General features: G+C 34.5%; 1 protein-coding gene across 5 annotated transcripts in view; it reads left to right on the top strand.

Moving 5' to 3' along the window:
- The window catches only part of MATR3 (matrin 3), a 48,975-nt gene extending 32,390 nt beyond the window's left edge, over positions 1–16,585 (top strand). For 3 of the 5 annotated variants that reach the window (XM_016203794.2, XM_016203795.2, XM_016203793.2), the window contains 13 exons: positions 2,363–2,424; positions 3,294–3,335; positions 3,652–3,764; positions 4,004–4,056; positions 4,502–4,627; positions 5,268–5,393; positions 5,514–5,681; positions 6,890–7,021; positions 7,453–7,496; positions 7,590–7,962; positions 9,930–10,296; positions 10,757–10,878; positions 12,962–16,585. In XM_016203794.2, coding sequence (XP_016059280.1) covers positions 2,363–2,424; positions 3,294–3,335; positions 3,652–3,764; positions 4,004–4,056; positions 4,502–4,627; positions 5,268–5,393; positions 5,514–5,681; positions 6,890–7,021; positions 7,453–7,496; positions 7,590–7,962; positions 9,930–10,296; positions 10,757–10,878; positions 12,962–13,012 — 1,779 coding nt within the window. In that variant the 3' untranslated portion in view covers positions 13,013–16,585. The remainder of the gene's footprint in view (positions 1–2,362; positions 2,425–3,293; positions 3,336–3,651; positions 3,765–4,003; positions 4,057–4,501; positions 4,628–5,267; positions 5,394–5,513; positions 5,682–6,889; positions 7,022–7,452; positions 7,497–7,589; positions 7,963–9,929; positions 10,297–10,756; positions 10,879–12,961) is intronic. The other 2 variants (XM_016203797.2, XM_016203799.2) reach the window with 2 other exon arrangements.
- Positions 16,586–18,899: the final 2,314 nt, after the last annotated feature.

The raw sequence follows: 18,899 nt of genomic DNA, 5'->3' as shown, positions 1-18,899 counted from the left end.
ATAACGTACATGATCAAAACTTCCTAATATGAAATAAGAAACTTAGGTGAAAAACATCATCTAATTTGTCATCATTATTTTTGATATTTTAAGTGACTTTCAGTGATGGTGTTGCTTTTCTTTCTTTCTAGGTCATTTTAGGACGTCAAGTTGCTTTTCTACACAACCTCAAATTCCTTTCACTTAAAGAAAACTGCCCTTTCGCTGTCTTGTCACTTGAGTTCATATTTTTCCTTTTAGTATTATTCTAGAAGCCCTTTTGTTATTCTTTATTCTGCCATTCCAAAAGTGATTCTCCAAATTATCCTTTCTTTATTAACTTAGTTTTCCTGCGGAACTTCTGAATTCAAAAAGTGAATCCTTATTCTTTATTAAGTGAATCCTTACTCTTTATTAATCTGATGTGAGAGTTACCTCAATGTAGAATCCAAGGATATAGGTATTTTAAAAACCCAATGGCTCTTAATTCTCACCTTAAACAGTAAAAGATCAGAGGTGGTAGTGCAGGTTAGTAATGGGTGGGCTTGCGGAGGTTTGTAATTGATTCTTTCATCTTGGCCTTCTTTCTAGTACTTGAGTACTTTGAAAGATCAGCATAACTTTGAACCTTTAAAGGGCATGGGGTATTGGGTATAAATAATTTCTGTTCAACTAGATGCCCTTTTCATCTCCTATAAATTAGAAGCATTCCTTACTAGGATAACAACTCCTCTCCCAACACACTACTTTTCAAAGATATTTTATAAAATATTTTTAGTTTAGAAAATTCTAAATTATTTGTTTAATCCCTCTTCTGAATGTTATCAACTTCACGTATGGTGCCTCTTGCTTACAGCCATTTTAAAAGTGGCCTCCAAGTCAATGGTCTGTTGCTTTGCAAGTAAAACCTTTTTATATCTCAAATATCTAGTTGTAGAGCCACCTGGAGAAATCTCTTTGAATTCTTTCGTTAATAGCCATTATTTTCAAAAGACTATCTGGATTTGAGAGGTAGCTCTTTTAAGTTCTAAGAAGTGCCATTCTGTTGGGATGTATTCCATCTTGGTTCTCTCATGGAATTTTAGTTAATTCTGTTACGGCATAGGAATGTATGTAAACTTGTAATATAAATCATCTTTTAAAATTAGGATCCCGTTTCTAAAATACATATCAAACTTTTCAAAAAATGATCTCTTGTAAGTTGGTTCCTTGTTTTAATTCAGCTCTAAGTTAGACCCTTTTTAAAAACATTGCTGGATCATGTTTTATATTCCAAATATAATTGAATTAGGTAGTGTGGATGTTATAAACGTTGTTGCTTCATTTTGTGGAAATTTGTGAAACAATACTCATAAAGCAGGAATTGTAAAACAAGATAGCTTGTATAAGCAATGTAATAATAGTTCACTTTCTGAGCACTTTCTATGTGCCTGGCAATAAGCAGTTTACCTTTGTTTATTTACTTTTTATAAAACCATAGGAGAACATGGAATTACAGTGAATTTATCTTGTACCAGGGGTTCACATTTAGCAAGTGACACCTTGGAAATGGAACCCAGGCAGTGTGGCAGCAGAACCTACTTTTCCTAACAACACTTTCTTATATTACTTAAAACATTAGTCATTTATATATTTTTTTAACTAAAGAAAACACTTATTTGCATAAAATAGAAAAAAGTTAACCCCTTTAAGTTGAAAATAATGACAAAGGAGCAAATATTGACTGAATGCAGTTTCCCTCCCTCAAAGTTGGAAATAGGCATTGAAATTTGCTTCTTTATTTTTGGGAAATACAGTGGGAGCTTAGGTTTTGGATAAATGGGGAGCATGTTCTAGAAAGGCCATTCCTGTCGAATCATCTTAGCTTTTTATATTTGTAGTATATGTGGATTACACCTCAAAGGCTGAATGAAATTAAAGCTTATATTTTTAACTAATTGTTCACATTTAAAATGTATATTTTCTAGAAAAGTAGATATAAGGGTGGATATTTTGTCATATTTAGAGTACCACAAAAACAATTCTAATATATGACAACAATTTAGTCAATTTGGTCTGTAGCAGAAATTAATTGTGTCTAGCTGATCTCAAGGTCAGTTACTATTCTTGATCTTTATTAACTCTATATCTTTTCCCTGTCAAGTCTGTTAGTATGTTAACCAAGTTATCCAGTTTTTCCAAGAGTGTGCATGGCGTATTTGAGGGCAGGATCAAGATATAAGGATTCAAAGAGGAGGTTTTAAATTCATAGTGATTAGTGAATGCGCAGGTGTTTGTGCAGCCTATCATATTGCATATAGATTAACATCCTAGAATTTGAATGGTTCAAATGAAAGTATTTTAACTTTATTTTTGTTAATTCTACTAATTTACTTTGCTGCAGGAGTGGAGTCAACATATCAATGGAGCAAGTCACAGTCGTCGATGCCAGCTGCTTCTTGAAATGTAGGAGTTTGAAATACCTTTAAAGCATCCTTATTCGTGAATCGAAACAGGCATTGATTGGTTTTGGGGAGATGGTCATTTACTTGTTACTACTGCATAGTTGATACTGTCCAGGCAATGTTTAGATCAGGGATAGTGGTATTTTGTTACTTAATATTATTTCTAGGGTAAATAAACATTGGTCTTTTTATACAAATTGAGAGAATTTTTAATATATTTAAAGATAGCTTTTGATACATAGAATATTTTCAGTAACAGTAATACATGCTTTAAAAATATTGAATATACCAAAATGGGAAAATTGTTAGAAGTTACAAATTAGTTGCTAAGCAGAAACCTTCAGAATATATATTTTGGTTTGGGAATACCTTTGTTTCTGAGTTTAAACTAGAGTGAAATTGAATTCATGAAGAATCTCTGCCTAAACAGCATACACAATACTTATTGTTCACTTGAGGTTGCAGTTTTCACATATGCCTACCTTTGTTGGGGCTGTCCTTTCTAGTGTGCTCTTTAGTACTTTATTGGGGAAGGAAAGCCTGTGATTGGTCCTTGTTTCCCTATATAGCTCATATTTCTAATTCCTCATGCAGTTGTTTTCTTGCTTAATACTTAGCAAATATGGAAAAAAAATTAATTTCAACATTACCTACATTCAAGCAGTACAGAACAAGTTTATTTTCGTTAATTTGTGTTAATTTTGAGTTTTAAAATTTTTCTTTGGGAAATATCTATGTATGACATGTTTTAAACTGTAATATTTTTAATACTTTAGGCTCTCGTATAACTCTCTATTTTAAAGGCCAAACAAGGCTGTTTTGTGAAAAGGACAGTTTTATTTTAAAGTTAATTTTCTGGTCTTTTTAAAGCTATCCAGAATGGAATCCTGACAATGATACAGGACACACAATGTAAGTTAAAATTTTTAAGCTATTGTTTGTAAAGGAGATCAATGTAAGGAATTCAGGTTAAATTTTCAAAATATTTTCTGAATATTTTTTATTGACTATGAAGGCAAAGTCACTGTGGGTGAAAGAATTCTTAGAAATTATTTTATGTAGTAATTTTTTATTACTATTAACATTTTTCCCTAGTTGCGTCACACATAAATGCCTCCCCAAAGATTGGAATCATAGTTATACAAGGGCTGTTTTAACAATAAATCTTAATTATTTCTGATGGACACCTTTACCATGCTTATTATATTTTATGTCTTCACATTACTAGGGGTGATCCGTTCATGTTGCAGCAATCTACAAACCCAGCACCAGGAATTCTGGGGCCACCACCTCCCTCATTTCATCTTGGGGGACCAGCAGTTGGACCAAGAGGAAATCTGGGTGATTATGAAATTCATGTTATCATTCCCTAAGAGCTTTCACCATAAAAATAAACTGATTATGGACAAAAGAAAGCTCATTAAACTTATTCAGAAATAACATTGTATGAAAAGACATGGTACTCATATATTTGTAATCTTTTTAGTGTTTGAAAGTTGTTCATTTTTTCAGTTGAAGTAGCCTGTTATAACAGGTATATTTATTACAAGACTGAAAAAAGTACTTTTGCCCCCATAAAGGTGCTGGAAATGGGAACCTGCAAGGACCAAGACACATGCAAAAAGGCAGAGTGGTCAGTAACACAGCTGTTGCTTTTACTGTGTGCTGTTTTATGAATGTGATTTGACTTGAATCCTTGCTAACTGAATTTGTGTCATAGTCCTTTTTATCGGAAGACTGCTATAGTTTGAAAGCCACCAGGCTTTTCTGTGACTTTGATAAGAACTAAAACTTAAATTTTAATATGCCCATAGTCAAGAGAGCTCACTTTGATACAGCATCTTTAAGAACTTTGCTTATCCATTAATGTTTACAGTATTCAATTTAAAAATCATTGCAGAGATTATTTTCTGAAACTTTGAGAAAATGTCTACCCTACCTCCCACTGACATTTCAGTTATTTTAAATACTCTGTTCTGGTTAACATTAGGTTACACTATAAAATCTGTAATGCATAACCTGTTTCATACTGCTTTTAAAGAGACTTAATTACCTGATTCTCCCCCCCCCATGGATAGGAAACTAGCCGAGTTGTTCACATCATGGATTTCCAGCGAGGGAAAAACTTGAGATATCAATTATTACAGCTGGTGGAACCGTTTGGAGTCATTTCAAATCATCTGATTTTAAATAAAATTAATGAGGTATGAGTTGAAGTAAATGTATTTATTCATCACTGATATATTTTCTAAAGGGATTATGTGGTTTTATATTAGAAAAAGAACTCACTGTAACCGTAAACCAGCAATATGGAATGAAGTAGAGAAAAAGCCAATAGCTGAAGTATGTTAATATAGTAAGTCTTAATGTCAGTAGGTTCTTTAAGTGAAAGGACATCACGAAACCATTTTTACCACAAGATATACAAGAGTTAAGTTCCTGTGGCATTTCATCTACATTATAACGAAACATTATTCAAGGACCTGTTGTGATACTAAATTGTAGGGCTAATGGATAATTATTAAGTTTATAAATGACTCTTGAGCAATAAATTGTCATTATTAAACTTATAAGGGCTCTAAAAGGATAATTCTTTGGAAAGCCATTTCAAACTTACCAAAATTGTGCAAAGTCATTATTTCAAGTCCAGTCCAGTAGGCATAAGTGATAGTTTAGTACCATGAAAATAATAAAATCTGAGGTTACCTTTAATAAAATAGCAAGTTAGCAATGTTGATTTTTCTGCTTTTAGATTCTTGTAAGTTTTTTTAATTTATGATTAAGTATGTCTGGAAAGACTTTGAACAATGTTTGAAATAGTTTTTTGTGTGTTTGTGATTTCAGGCGTTTATTGAAATGGCAACCACAGAAGATGCTCAGGCTGCAGTGGATTATTATACAACCACACCAGCATTAGTATTTGGCAAACCAGTAAGAGTTCATTTATCCCAGAAGTATAAAAGAATAAAGGTAAATGTCTTTTTTTTTCCAGCTACTTTAAAATTGCTGATAATTAGGATATTAACTAATAATTATAGCATACCTACCAACATTTGACATGCCCTTTTTTTCCTGTTTATTAAATTAAAGAAACCTGAAGGGAAGCCAGACCAGAAGTTTGATCAGAAGCAGGAGCTTGGACGTGTGATACATCTCAGCAACTTACCTCATTCTGGGTATTCTGACAGTGCTGTCCTTAAGCTTGCTGAGCCTTATGGGAAAATAAAGAATTATATACTAATGAGGATGAAAAGTCAGGTAATATATGTGTAGAGGTTTTGAAAAAGATTATTCCTTGAAGTGCTTTAAGATTTTTTTAATATCCTCATTTTAAGAAAGCAAGGGGAAGTAATTTTTTTTATCTTCTCATAGATAAGTTTTCTTAGCCAAACAGTGATAATTTTTTCCACATTGTAGTAGATGCACAAATAAAGCATTGAAAAAAATACTGAAAAGTATAAAGTGGAAAGTAAAGCTCTCTTTTGCTCGGGCTAATAACACTTTGTTTCCAGGGTTTGCTTCCAAAAATTTTCCTTTGTGTATATAGGTATTCATTCTCTCTCTCTTTTTTTGTTTGTTTTGTTTGTTTTGCTACTTCAATTGGGATTATACTGTTTTCCACATTATACAGATTTTTAAAAATTCAGTTTGCTCACTTAATTTGTTACTGATACTTAACAGGTATACCATCTGATGTTTACTTTTTTAAAAAAAGTTTCTTTGATTTCAGAGAGAGAGAGGAAGAGGAAGAAACATCCATCGGCTGCCTCTTGCATGCCCCCTACTGGGGATCAAGTCCGATACCTGGTCTTGTTCCCTGACCAGGAATCAAAGCAATGACCTCCTGGTGCGTGGGACAGCGCTCAACCAACTGAGCCACATTGGCCGGGCTGATAGTTTTTTTGGTTTTCTTTAAGTATATATATATTTAAGTATATTGATTTCAGAGAGAGAGGAAGGGAGAGGGAAAGAGAGAGAAACATCAACGATGAGAGTCATTGATTGGCTACCTCCTGCACACACCCCACCGGGGATCGAGCCTGCAACCTGGGCATGTGCCCTGACTGGGAATCGAACCTCGATCTTCTGGATCATAGGTCAATGCTCAGCCTCTTAGCCATGCCGGCTGGGCAGTTACTTTCTTCAACAGCATTCTGAGTTTATATCATTTCATACATTTTTAATTACTAATTTTTTGTTCCTTTTATTACAGTATTTTGCGTGATATCTTCTAAGCTTATTACTTTAATTACTTTTTTGCAGAAAGCCTACATATAGGTGGTTTAATATTTGGTGCCACTTTGTAAATCTGACAAATTGTCCTTGTTTTATTGGGTGACTTTTAACTCTTATGAATGTGTCTGTGCTAAAGATTAAATTTTCCTAACAAGTGAACAGAAAGAATAATGAGCACTAGAGTTCTATACAATTCTCTGAAAAAAAATCATCTTTCTAATATTTTTAAGGCCTTTATTGAGATGGAAACCAGAGAAGATGCAATGGCAATGGTTGACCACTGTTTGAAAAAGGCCCTTTGGTTTCAGGGGCGATGTGTGAAAGTTGACCTGTCTGAAAAATACAAAAAATTGGTACTAAGGGTATGTAGTACTTGATTTGTTTTTATTAAGAATATAGGGTTTATTTAAATAAATAATACAGGGTTTAGTTATTGAAACGGAGCAACCTCTTTTCTTTTTTTTCTGGTCTTCCTTAGTAGCAGAAGTTTTTTATCTGGTATTCCTGTAAAGGCACCTGTATTGTTTTTATCTATTTATTACATTTAGATTTTATTTGAACAGAGTTCAGATACCAAAATATTTATTATTCACTGCTTTATTGAATTGTTAGTTGCAATGAGTTTTTGACTATATCTAGCTTAAATTCTTAGGTATGTTCATAGGGATTGAATAAGCTTAATTGATTATATGAAGGATGGTCATCAATTATTAGTTAATTGGATAATTATATATTCCGCAAATGAATATTTTAATACATTAATTTATAACTAACACAAAATTTTGTCTTTTAGATTCCTAACAGAGGCATTGACTTACTGAAAAAAGATAAATCCCGGTAATTTCATTTTGTGTGTCTTTGTAAATACTAGTATATTAAACTTTTGTTTTCCAACTGAGAATTAATTGAGATGTATCTTCTTGATTTCAGAAAAAGATCTTATTCTCCAGATGGCAAAGAATCTCCGAGCGATAAGAAATCCAAAACTGATGGTTCCCAGAAGACTGAAGGTACAACTGAAGGTAAAGAACAAGAAGAGAAGTCAGGTGAAGATGGTGAAAAAGATACAAAAGATGACCAGGCAGAACAAGAACCCAGCATGCTTCTTGAATCCGAAGATGAGCTACTCGTAGATGAAGAAGAAGCAGCAGCACTGCTAGAAAGTGGCAGTTCGGTGGGAGATGAGACAGATCTTGCTAATTTAGGTGATGTGACTTCTGATGGGAAAAAGGAACCTTCAGACAAAGCTGTGAAAAAAGATGGAAATGCAAATGCTTCAGCTGCAAAGAAAAAGCTTAAAAAGGTAAAGGAAGATTGTACATTGACCTGTTTTAATAGAAAACTAGATGAGATAAATGTTTCAAATTATTTACTCTAGCAGGATCAAATTAAAGAGATTTAGTGATTTATATTAGAAAAAATCAGATATGAACTAGACTTTAACACTTAAGTCTAAACTCTGCAATAAATAGATTAAATAAGACTTCTTATAGTTGCCCAAAAATGTCAACGCCCAAAGAGAACTTTATAGTAATGAATGAGAAAGACTTAAAACTATATACACTTCTATAGCGTGTGGTAGTGTGTAAGTACTTGTGGGCAGCTACATATATAGTTCAGCTTGATTTTCAAAAGATGGTTTATCAGCTCAGCCGGCGTGGCTCAGCGGTTGAGCATCAACCTATGATCCAGGAGATCTTGGTTTAATTCCCAGTCATGGCACATGCCCAGCAGAAGGCAGCTGATCAGTAACTCTCTCTCATCGTTGATGTTTCTTATCTCTCTCTCTCCCTCTTCCTTCCTCTCTCTGAAATCAATGAAGACATATTTTAAAAAGAAAAAAAAAAAAAGATAGGGCCGAGCTAGGCATGGCTCAGCAGTTGAGCCACACCCAACCTGTGATCCAGGAGATTGAGGTTCGATTCTGGTCAGGGTACATGCCCAGGTTGTGGGCTCGATCCCCAGCAGGGAGTGTGCAGGAGGTAGCCAATCAGTGACTTTCTCTCATCATTGATATTTCCATCTCTCATTCCCTTTTTCTCAAATCAATAAAAATACATATATATATATATATTTTTTTTTAAGTGTAAAAGGAAAAAAAAAAAAAGATGGGGTATGAGTTTGCAATAAGTTAACTGACCAAAAGATACTGAAAACATTTTTCCACTCATTTAAAAATTGTTGACTTTTCCTATTTGAGAAACACAAGCTTAATCAAATACTTTAATAATTTTTAAAATACTTTTCTTGGAGCACGTTATAAATGAGCATATCAGATGAATATGAATATAAAAATAGATACATAATACAGAGAACAGTAAAACAAGGACCTGCAGTATGCTAACGAAACTACATTAAGATACGAGCATTAAAATGCCTTTGAAGCCACTATGTTAAATGGTTCTTGAGCCCTGGTTGGGTAGCTTGGTTGGAGCGTGGTTCCAATACACCAAGGTTGTAGGTTCGATCCCCAGTCAGGGCACATAAAAGACTCAACCAGTGAATGCATAAATGGATGGAACAACAAATCAATGTGTCCTCCCATCCCAAATCAATAAATAAAAATTTAAAAAGCTTTTGAAATGAGATTTTTGTAATCCTAGTATATGTTTTCTTTCTAAACATTCAGCTATTAGAAAACTAATTTTTACCTCCAAACTCTTAAGAGCTTGTGAGCATTTATTACATGGTATACATTTTTCTAAGCTCTTTCTGTGTGTTAATTAACTTAATCCTCACAGTAACCATATGCAACATATGCCTTTATTACCCTATTTTGTGAATGAGGCATGGAGAAGTTCCGTAAATTGTCCATGGTTGTACTGCTTATAAGTGGCCAAGCCAAAATTTGAGCCCTATGCAGTCATGCTCCAAAGCTTTTTTTTTTTTTCTTTAAACCACTGCAGTGTTTTAGGCTGAATATTCTCTAAACAAGCAACAGTTGTATCACAAGTTTTCCAAAGGACATCATTCAATTATTTATGACTAATCATTTGATATATTCCCTAGAAGTATAAGTCTCAGAAAGTGTTCAATATGAATGTCCTCATATCATTTATTTTCTGCCCTCTGTGTAAGACAAGCCTTCAATTATTTAGTTTTAAAACAAGCTAAGTTTTTTTAACCAGTGATTTTTTTGGGGAAAAAGAAAAGTCAGTATTTTGAGAGAATGAATAAAGACAAAGACGCTATCCCTCTCCCTTTAAGTAAAGCAAATGGAAGGGATGCTGCAGGATAATTGTTGCAGAGTAAATTTGTCTTTCTTAACAGCGTCGTTTCCCAGGGAATATGGAAGGTTTTGTCACTCTAGATGAGGTTGGTGATGAGGAAGATTCGGAACTTCAGAAACTTCGTAAATCGGGCATGGCATTTAAATCTGGTGACAAAAATGATGATGGTTTGGTTGAAATTAAGGTGGACAAGATCGAGGAACTTGATCAAGAAAATGAAGCAGCGTTGGAAAATGGAATTAAAAATGAGGAAAATACAGAACCAGGTGCTGACTCTGCTGAGAATGCTGATGATCCCAACAAAGACACAAGTGAAAATGCAGATGGCCAAAGTGATGAAAACAAGGAGGACTATACAATCCCAGATGAGTATAGAATTGGACCATATCAACCCAATGTTCCTGTTGGTGAGATTTAAGGCTTTGTTCTTCCCCTCTCACCCTCCCCAAACTCTTATATAAAATTTTTTAATTGATCTTGCATAAGCTATGATAGCATTTTAAACTTATTTCTGTACAGAACAATTTGTAAATCTTTATTGATACATTCTTATTTCTTACCCAAGTCTCCTGATTTTGTATTATCTTTTGTTACCATTACAGAATATGTACTCTTCTCCTCAAAGTTTTCTGGGAATTTCACATTGCTTTTTGTTTTGATTACCTGTTATATTTCTGCCTTTTTAAGAGTACAATTAGGTGGGACCTTGAACATCAATTAAATACAGTTCTATTAACTAATGTCATTTTTTTTGTTGTTGGATTTTGTTTTAGCTTAGGCCATACTGGACTTCTCACACACAAAAATTACGTTTAAATTAAATTACTCAGATTACTGAATTTGTAAGAATGTATGTTTGTGTTCTAGGTATAGACTATGTGATACCTAAAACAGGGTTTTACTGTAAGCTGTGTTCACTCTTTTATACAAATGAAGAAGTTGCAAAGAATACTCATTGCAGCAGCCTTCCTCATTATCAGAAATTAAAGGTAAGGCTAAATCTGAAAGAGGACAGTTCTTTTGTGAAAACAAATCATGTATGTTTATGGAAATTAAAATATGTATAGTACCTTCTGTGGACCCAGAGATCATATTTTTCTTTACTGATGGGAGCCATAAGCAGTTTAATTCTAGAAATGTCTATTGAGCCTCTCTGTAGTACACTCTAATTAAATGATTGTTTATTTTTAAGTATTCACAAATGGGTGTTGGACTGTAATTTGTCTATTTGGAAAATACTGGAAGCTTGAAGACCAAATGGCATAATATAAAGCCTTTTCAACTTTATAAAGTGCTATGTCCTGTCATATTTAAGGATTTTTACATTGACTTTATTATTTACTAATAATGATACTCTTAAGTAAGTTTTATAACCAGTAGGATATAAAGTTAGAGGGGTAAATGAATAAAACACAAAATCCTAACAAATTTCTATTTGGATATTTTTAAATTGGGTATTTCAATTAGTGGCTTCTTTAAGGACTGAGCATTGAAATGGATAATGAGGAGAAAACCTGAAAGTAGGAGTTAAAAAACTCATAATTGTAGGTAACTTGGTTTTTCACAATGTATACAAAACTGCAACAAAAGTATTTAGTTATCAAACGTGTCCTGTGTTGTTGACTAGGTAGATAAGGATGACATTGAGTTTAGGGAATAATTCTAGTTCTTGGCAGTATCACTTGTTTTTTTGTGTGTGTGTTTTTTTTAAGTATATCTTTATTGATTTCAGAGAGAGGAAGGGAGAAGGAGAGAGAGAGAGAGACATCAGTGATGAGAGAGCGCCACTGATTGGCTGCCTCCTACATGCCCCCGGACTGGGCATCAAGCCCGCAACCCGGGCATGTGCCCTGATCGGGAATCGAACCGTGATCTCCTGGATCCTAGGTCGATGTTCAACCACTGAGCCATGCCGGCCAGGCAGTATCACTTGTTTTAAATATGTGTTCTTTGCTGTCTGTATGTGTACCTTACCATCATGGATATGAAAAAAATGGTGGTTATTTTCAACAGTAGAAGCAATTTCATATATTTTGTCTGATTTGATACTAAGCTGTTTGATGGGAGAAACTTATTACCTAGAGATATATAAGTATAAAAATGGTCTCTGGGTGCTTGATACTTTATAAAGAATATCATGCTTTCTAATATTTAAGAATTATCATGTAGCCCTGGTCAGATGCTCAGTTGGTTAAAGCATCACCCCAATACACCACAGTTGTGGGTTCGATCTCCAATCAGGGCACATACAAGATTCAACCGATGACTGTATAAATAAATGGGGCAACAAATTGATGTTTCTCTTTCCCTCTTTCTCTCTTTCAAATTAATAAATTCTAAAAGTGAGAATAAAGAGAACTTTTTAAAAAAAGAGTTAATTATGTAATGTAATATCTTGCCTAATAATAATTAACTTGATATTTTCCAAACTGGGCATTTTCTTTTTAAGGATATAATGGGTTCTAATCCTCATCAATTTATAGTAACTATACAGTTGATAAATTTCAGCCAAAAATAAACTTTTGATGTTTTAGATTAGATTTTTTTTTTTTTTTTTGTACTTTCATTAATAAAGTTTTCTTGAAACATAGCCACACTCATTCATTGAAGTATTGTTTATGGCTGCTTGTATTGCTGTCATGGCAGAATTAAATAGTTGAAATAAAGACATAAAAAATTTACTGCTGGCTCTTTTAAGAAAATGCTGTCCCCTTGGTTTAGTGGAAGAGGCACTGAATAAATTCATGTCATTGTAACTAATCTATGTTCTTGGAGTGACAGCAATTCCGTGTGAATGTAGTCTTGTTTTCTTAACTCTCTAAGTTAGTGTTAATTGCACATTGTAATAATTGTTTTTTTACATTTTACCATTTTTTCCCGTGCCTTATAGTGTCCTGAACTGGTTTAGTTTTGTACACTGACTAGGAATAACTGAATCTTTAAAATAGTGATGAGGTTATAGGTTAAATTATACTCAAATCCCCAGACATGGATAGACTGTTTTATTTTGGAGTTAATTCATTTGTGTTTCTCTTAAGTGATTCAGTTCCTTTAAATTTTTTTCCTTTTCAGAAATTTCTGAATAAATTGGCAGAAGAACGCAGGCAGAAGAAGGAAGCTTAAGATGTGCAAGAAGCTTAATGATTTCAAAGAAAATAATGGTTCTTCGTTTTTAATGTTAACGTTTTTTAAATACAATACTGATAGTTAGAAGAAAAATATTGTACTCTTTTGTTTTAGTGGAAAAATAATAGATGTCTGTTCTTGTGTTAAGTGTTAGAGCAAAAACACATATACGGTTAAATTAATGAAGAATTTCTTTGTTTTATCAGAATGGTAACAGACAAGTACTTTGTAGAGACTGACTTCGTAAGCTACTTAAGACAACTTGCACCACTAAGAAAGATACGTAGAACTATTCAAAGAAATGAAATTTAGTAGTTCTAAGCTTCAAAGAAATGTCAAAACTTTTGATTCCATTCAATAAAGAACAAAACCAATTGTATTTTTATTACTTTCATCTGAAACATTCCACATTTTAATCTGAGCCTTGCAGACTTTTCATTTGGAGTTTGAAGCTTTTTTTATTGCATTTCATTTTTTGATAACTTCATTAACTGAGATTAGCAATTAAAATACAGGTGCAGTTTTCTTTTAATGTTACGCTGTTGTTTAGGTAATAAGAAATATTAAGTAACTGGCTTTAGATTTTGTAATTTTTTTCCCCCTAAGTTTCTGCTAGATTTTGTATTCTAGTAGTCAATGTATTTTCAGTGAAATGTAAAAATATTCCCGTTCTCTTTGACCAGTATTAATTTCTATAGACCTTATTGCTTGTCACTTGAATCCTGTAGCTGTCATACATCTGGTATAAGCAACATTTGATTTTTGAAGTGTGTAGTCCATCTTTTCACATTTTCAAGATGTGATTTTACATTTCTGCATTTTAAAAAGTTTGACCATAACCTAGAAGCACGCTTCTAATCCATATACCTGCACATGTGACCTTTGTGAACAGAAATTTGCATGTATAATCTGTGTTTACTTGTAACTTTCTGGTTATATACTGCTTATATCCGTGGATTCAAGTTTCTGAAGTGAATACCAATAAAAACCTAGGTCATGTTCATTGGTTATACATGTTTGAAATGTTAACCAATATATTTGTCAGTTGTGGTTTTTATTCGCTGTTACACTTCTTTGCATGCTTTAACAAATTACTACATTTTAAATCTAGAGTGTTCTAAAGAGTGCTACTAAAGATCTGAGTTTTAAAGTTTTTGGTGCTGGTGGATTTCTTGTTCCTGTTACATAACAAAAATGAGGCTGTTCATGGTTTTTTAAAACCTTGGGAGTTTAAAATGCTAAAGACGAAGAAATAGCAAACTAATGTTTAGACATGTTTAAGTATTTAGCAGTAACTATGGAAATAGCGTGGAATAACAAGGATTAGTTGTAGCAGCCTTTTAAAATATGTTGGGATTCTTGGTATATATAGGATTATCTGTTCTCAGTTTTTTGGGGTTTTTTTAGTTAAAAAAAAAAATCTTTCTGAAACACTTAGCTCCAGGTGTATTAAAGAATATATCAAGTAGTTGGATGCAATTTTAGGGTCTACCCCTGAGGATCAGGTGATGATTTTTTAATGTAACATGCACAAAAAATCCTTGCCAGTTTACTTGTGCAGTTTAATTTTGGCCTTTACTAATTACCCGATTTTAATTCCTTTTTTTTTTTTTTAACTAACAGCAACAACGACAAAGCTTTATATGTACAATGGCATTCCTAATTGTTTCCTGTCAGTGATAGCTTTTTTCCCATAAGTCCTACTTTGTCGGTGTACCAAGTTGTAGAAAAGAATGTTTAATATCTTCACTTGATAGCATTTAGAAAACAGAAATTCTCATAAACTGCTAGTGATAGATAAACCTGTAACAGCTATTTGTCAGATTATGGCAAACCTTTACCTAGTAGGAATGTTTCTACTTAAACCTGCTGTAAAGTTTAAGAACATTTTTCCCTCCTCAATTTTAGCCTTTAGTTTAATCTTATGTTAATTCTTCTGAGGGAAACTCTTAGAAACACCTATTAAGTATTATATTGGGTATTAAGGTTGTAAAAGCAAGCAGAAGAGTGTACATACTTCGCCTCGTTTTATTCACAGTGGAATTTTGGTGTCTTTAAACAGTAAAATAAACAGGCTCTTGGTGTGTAGTAGAAGTCTGCAGGAACACTGCAGAACAGTTTTTTTTTAATCTGATTAATAAAAATGTTTGGTAGAGTCTGGAGGCTATTTAAGATAATTTGCAGTACTGCTGAGCTTTTCTGTACTTTATTGATCTCCATAGACTATAGCTTAATATAGCTGAAAGCTCAAGTATTGAGTGAGATTGTAGTGCCTGGCAAGGACCCTGAGCTGTTTGTTGAGCTGGGTTGAAAGTGCCCCTTTGCTCTGATTCCTGTCCCATGAAGGTCAAGGGTAAGGCTGAGATCTTTTTCCTTTATACTGTTATACTAGTGGTTATCAAATGTTAGCATGCATCAAAATTACCTGGAGACTTTGCTGAGTCTTAGAATTTCTGATGTGTTAGGTTTCAGGTGGGTCTCGGTTTGCATTTTTAACAAGTAATGGATGGTGGTGATGTCAAGGATAGAGGTCACACCTTTGAGGAAATTGTTTTACCTATAGTTGAAGTAAAATTTTGTGTGTTTTTTAAATTTTTTGGTTTTGGGGTTTTTTTTAATCCTCACCCAAGGATTCCATTGCTTTTCAAAGAGTGGAGAGGTGGGGGGAGGAAACATGGATGTGAGAGAGACACATCGACTGATTGCCTCCTTCAGGTGCCCCCACCAGGGCCAGGGATCGGGCCTGCAACTGAGCTGTGTGTCCTTGGCAGGAATCAAACCAGGACCCTTCAGTCCAAGGGCTGATGCTCTAACCACTGAGACAAACAGGCTAGTTCTGTTTTTATTGATTTTTTTTTTTTTTTTTTTTTGAGAGGGAGGGGAGAGAGAAACATTGATTGGTTGCCTCCCACGTGCATTCCAACTTGGGATTCAACCTACAACCTGGGTATGTTCCCTGAGTGGGAATCAAACCGGCAACCTTTTTTTGCATGGAACAATGCTCAACCCATTGAGCTTCACCAGCTGGGGCAAGATGTGTTTTTTGCTCGGCAACTGTAGTGAACCGTCTGGTGTAGATACTTTCATTTGAGGAAACTAGTTTTGCTACTATTCCAAATCTAAAACTAAGGGAAACACGAAAATAATCACCATTTAGGGGCCTGGGCAAAGCATTTCTTTAAGAATCAGTGAAAGGGCATCCCATTTTAGAACCCTAGATACTTTCCCAAGACTATGCTTTATATTTTTGCTCAGAATATTTAAAGTAGTAATTTTCTGGGGACCTGGTGCATGCAGTGAGACATTTCAGCGAAGGAGCAGAAACATGAAGTTAGGAATTCATTATTTCGCCTAGCCAGAGGTTTTTTCTTTTAGTTTTTCCTTTTCTACTGTTTGTACCACTCTTAATCACAACAGGAGCTTGTGAAAAGGCTCGATAAGAGCTAGTTTGTTAGTTTTTAGTGAATAGTAAAATTGGAAATAGCTATCTCTATCAGGTACAGTTAACGATTGATTGATTGATTGATTGATTGATATTGGCTACAGCTTGATTAAAGTACTCTTAAGTCACTTCTGTCTCCTGGAATGAATCACCTGAGTTGAGGCTGCACTTGGACTCCTGACAGATGAGAGTTGGGCTTCATACATCAGCATTCTGGAATTGTCCCCACTGCCCTGGGCTCTAATGGGCTGGTACATTCAAGGGATGCCATGGCCTGTCCATGAGCTACCTCTTTCAATGGGTATCTGACATCCAGGTACGTAGAAGAAAGCTCAAGGAAAAGTGTCAGACACAGGCTGAATTGGGTTTCTATGTGTGGAAGGAGACTAGGGCCAGGGTTTTGAGGTTGACACTTGATCTCCCATCTCAGATCAAACAGTTTGAGTAACAGGAAAGAGAAATTGGCATTTACTCTAGCAAACACTGAGCTCAAAATGCTTCATACATCCTGGTTACTAGGTCCCACATGTCCCAGTCTCTGGGGAGTTCCTTTCAAATAGTATGGTACTTCAGAGGTAATTAAGGGTACTTCAAATACTCTCTTGAGGAATATCAAAGGCCGGAAGAATATTCTCAGCTGTGCGTGAATTTTATAAACAATTTTCTCCACGAAACAATTTCTGCTTTCCATGAAACTCCTGCCATTGTTCTCAACAAATTCTCCCTGAAAATCTGCATGGCTCTTCCTCCTCCCTCCCAACTAAATATGATGCAGATATCCTTTTATTATTGAAAAAAAACACCAATTAGGTAAATGTTTGAAGATACAAATACCAAATTACTTGAGATTAGAAAAAATTTCAGATGAGAAGATTCAGAAGGTAATTTTTAAAAGACTTAAAGGATTTAAAACTTTTAGCCCTTGTCCTTCCTTTAACTTTCTTAGAAAGTTCTATAATTTCCACAGAATTTAAGAGCTCTGTAAAAGCCATATTACAATAGGGAATATGAAAAGGAAAAAAGGCAATCTGTTGGGTGTAGTAGACAAAAGTCAACGCACCCTGATAGTGGGACATCTCTAATATTTTAAGACCTTGAGTGCTATTTCCCAGAATCTGCTTTCTCACAAAAACTAGAAGTCTGTGGAAAATCTCTGCATTCTAATTTGTGGTGTTACAAAGCCTGTGGGAAAGGGATTGCCGCTTAAATGATTATTGGTGTTAGGGATGGTGAAACTCAATGATCCCTCCCAATTCATTTTCCTAATGCTGGCTACTTCAGCTCACAAGTACCAAGTATGTTTCAGACCCATCTCATTTTAAGGTGTAACCAAGCTGCCCATAATCAGCAGCAGGAGAGGGCTTGGCTTAGGCTGGAAAACAATTGCCTCTGCCCTCCAGTACTCCACACATGTAGGCACACACACCACTCTTCTGCTAAAACATTTACCTATTAAGTCAGACAAGTTTTTTGTTTTGGGTGTTTTAATACACATGAAATTCATCTTAACCATTTTTAAGTGGTAATACGATTGTATTCTACAATCACCCATCCCCTTAACTTCATCTTGTTATACAAACTATACCCATTATGCAGTAACTACACTTCCAGCCCTTTGCAACCATCATTGCAATTTGTCTATGATTTTGACTACCTCATATAAATTGAATCCGTGTCTTTTGTGATAATACGATGTAGCATACTGCAGAATTCCCTCCTTAAAGGCTGAATAATACCTCATTGTATATACCACATTTTGCTTATTCATTGGACACTTTGCTTCCATGTTTAAAGTACTGTCAGTGCTGCTAGGAACATGTGTACAAATAACCTCTTCAAGACTCTTATTTCTAGTTCTTGTGGATATATACCCAATAGTGGAATTGCTGGATCATGTTATATTTTTAATTTTCTGAGGAACTCCATACTGTGTTACATAGCAGCTGTGCCATTTTGCATCCCTACCAACAATGGACACGGGTTCCAATTTTACATCCTCGCCAACATTTGCTGGTTTTTTGTTTGATAGTAGCCATGAGGTGGTATCTCACTTAAAATTTACTACAGCTTTTCTAGGAAGAGATTATGCCAGTTACTGCTTTGTGTATCCTCAGTGTCTATAACTGCTGGCACATAGAATGCATTCAGTTTGTTGAGTTATGCTTTTAATCTCCTCACCTGAATTGTAAACATTCAGAGCAGGGACCATTGCTTCCCTGCCCAGTTCTTGGCTCTTACTCAAGACTCAGTAATGCTGCAGTGTACATACTCTGTACATGATACAAGTGAGCACACGGACAAGGCTATTACCAAACTACCATAGAAATGTATGTTAGACTTCATTTCAGGTGTGATTTTTCGCCTTTTTATAAGTTCAAGCTTTCATAGAGAGACAAAAAAGTATACAGGAGACAGTAAATCCTTCAAAATCTGACCACATAT

The sequence above is a fragment of the Miniopterus natalensis genome, chromosome 4 (genome assembly GCF_054644295.1).
Source record: "Miniopterus natalensis isolate mMinNat1 chromosome 4, mMinNat1.hap1, whole genome shotgun sequence".
NCBI lineage: Eukaryota > Metazoa > Chordata > Mammalia > Chiroptera > Miniopteridae > Miniopterus > Miniopterus natalensis.
The sequence above is the reverse complement of the archived record's forward strand: the minus strand, read 5'-3'. Positions and strand labels throughout refer to the sequence as shown.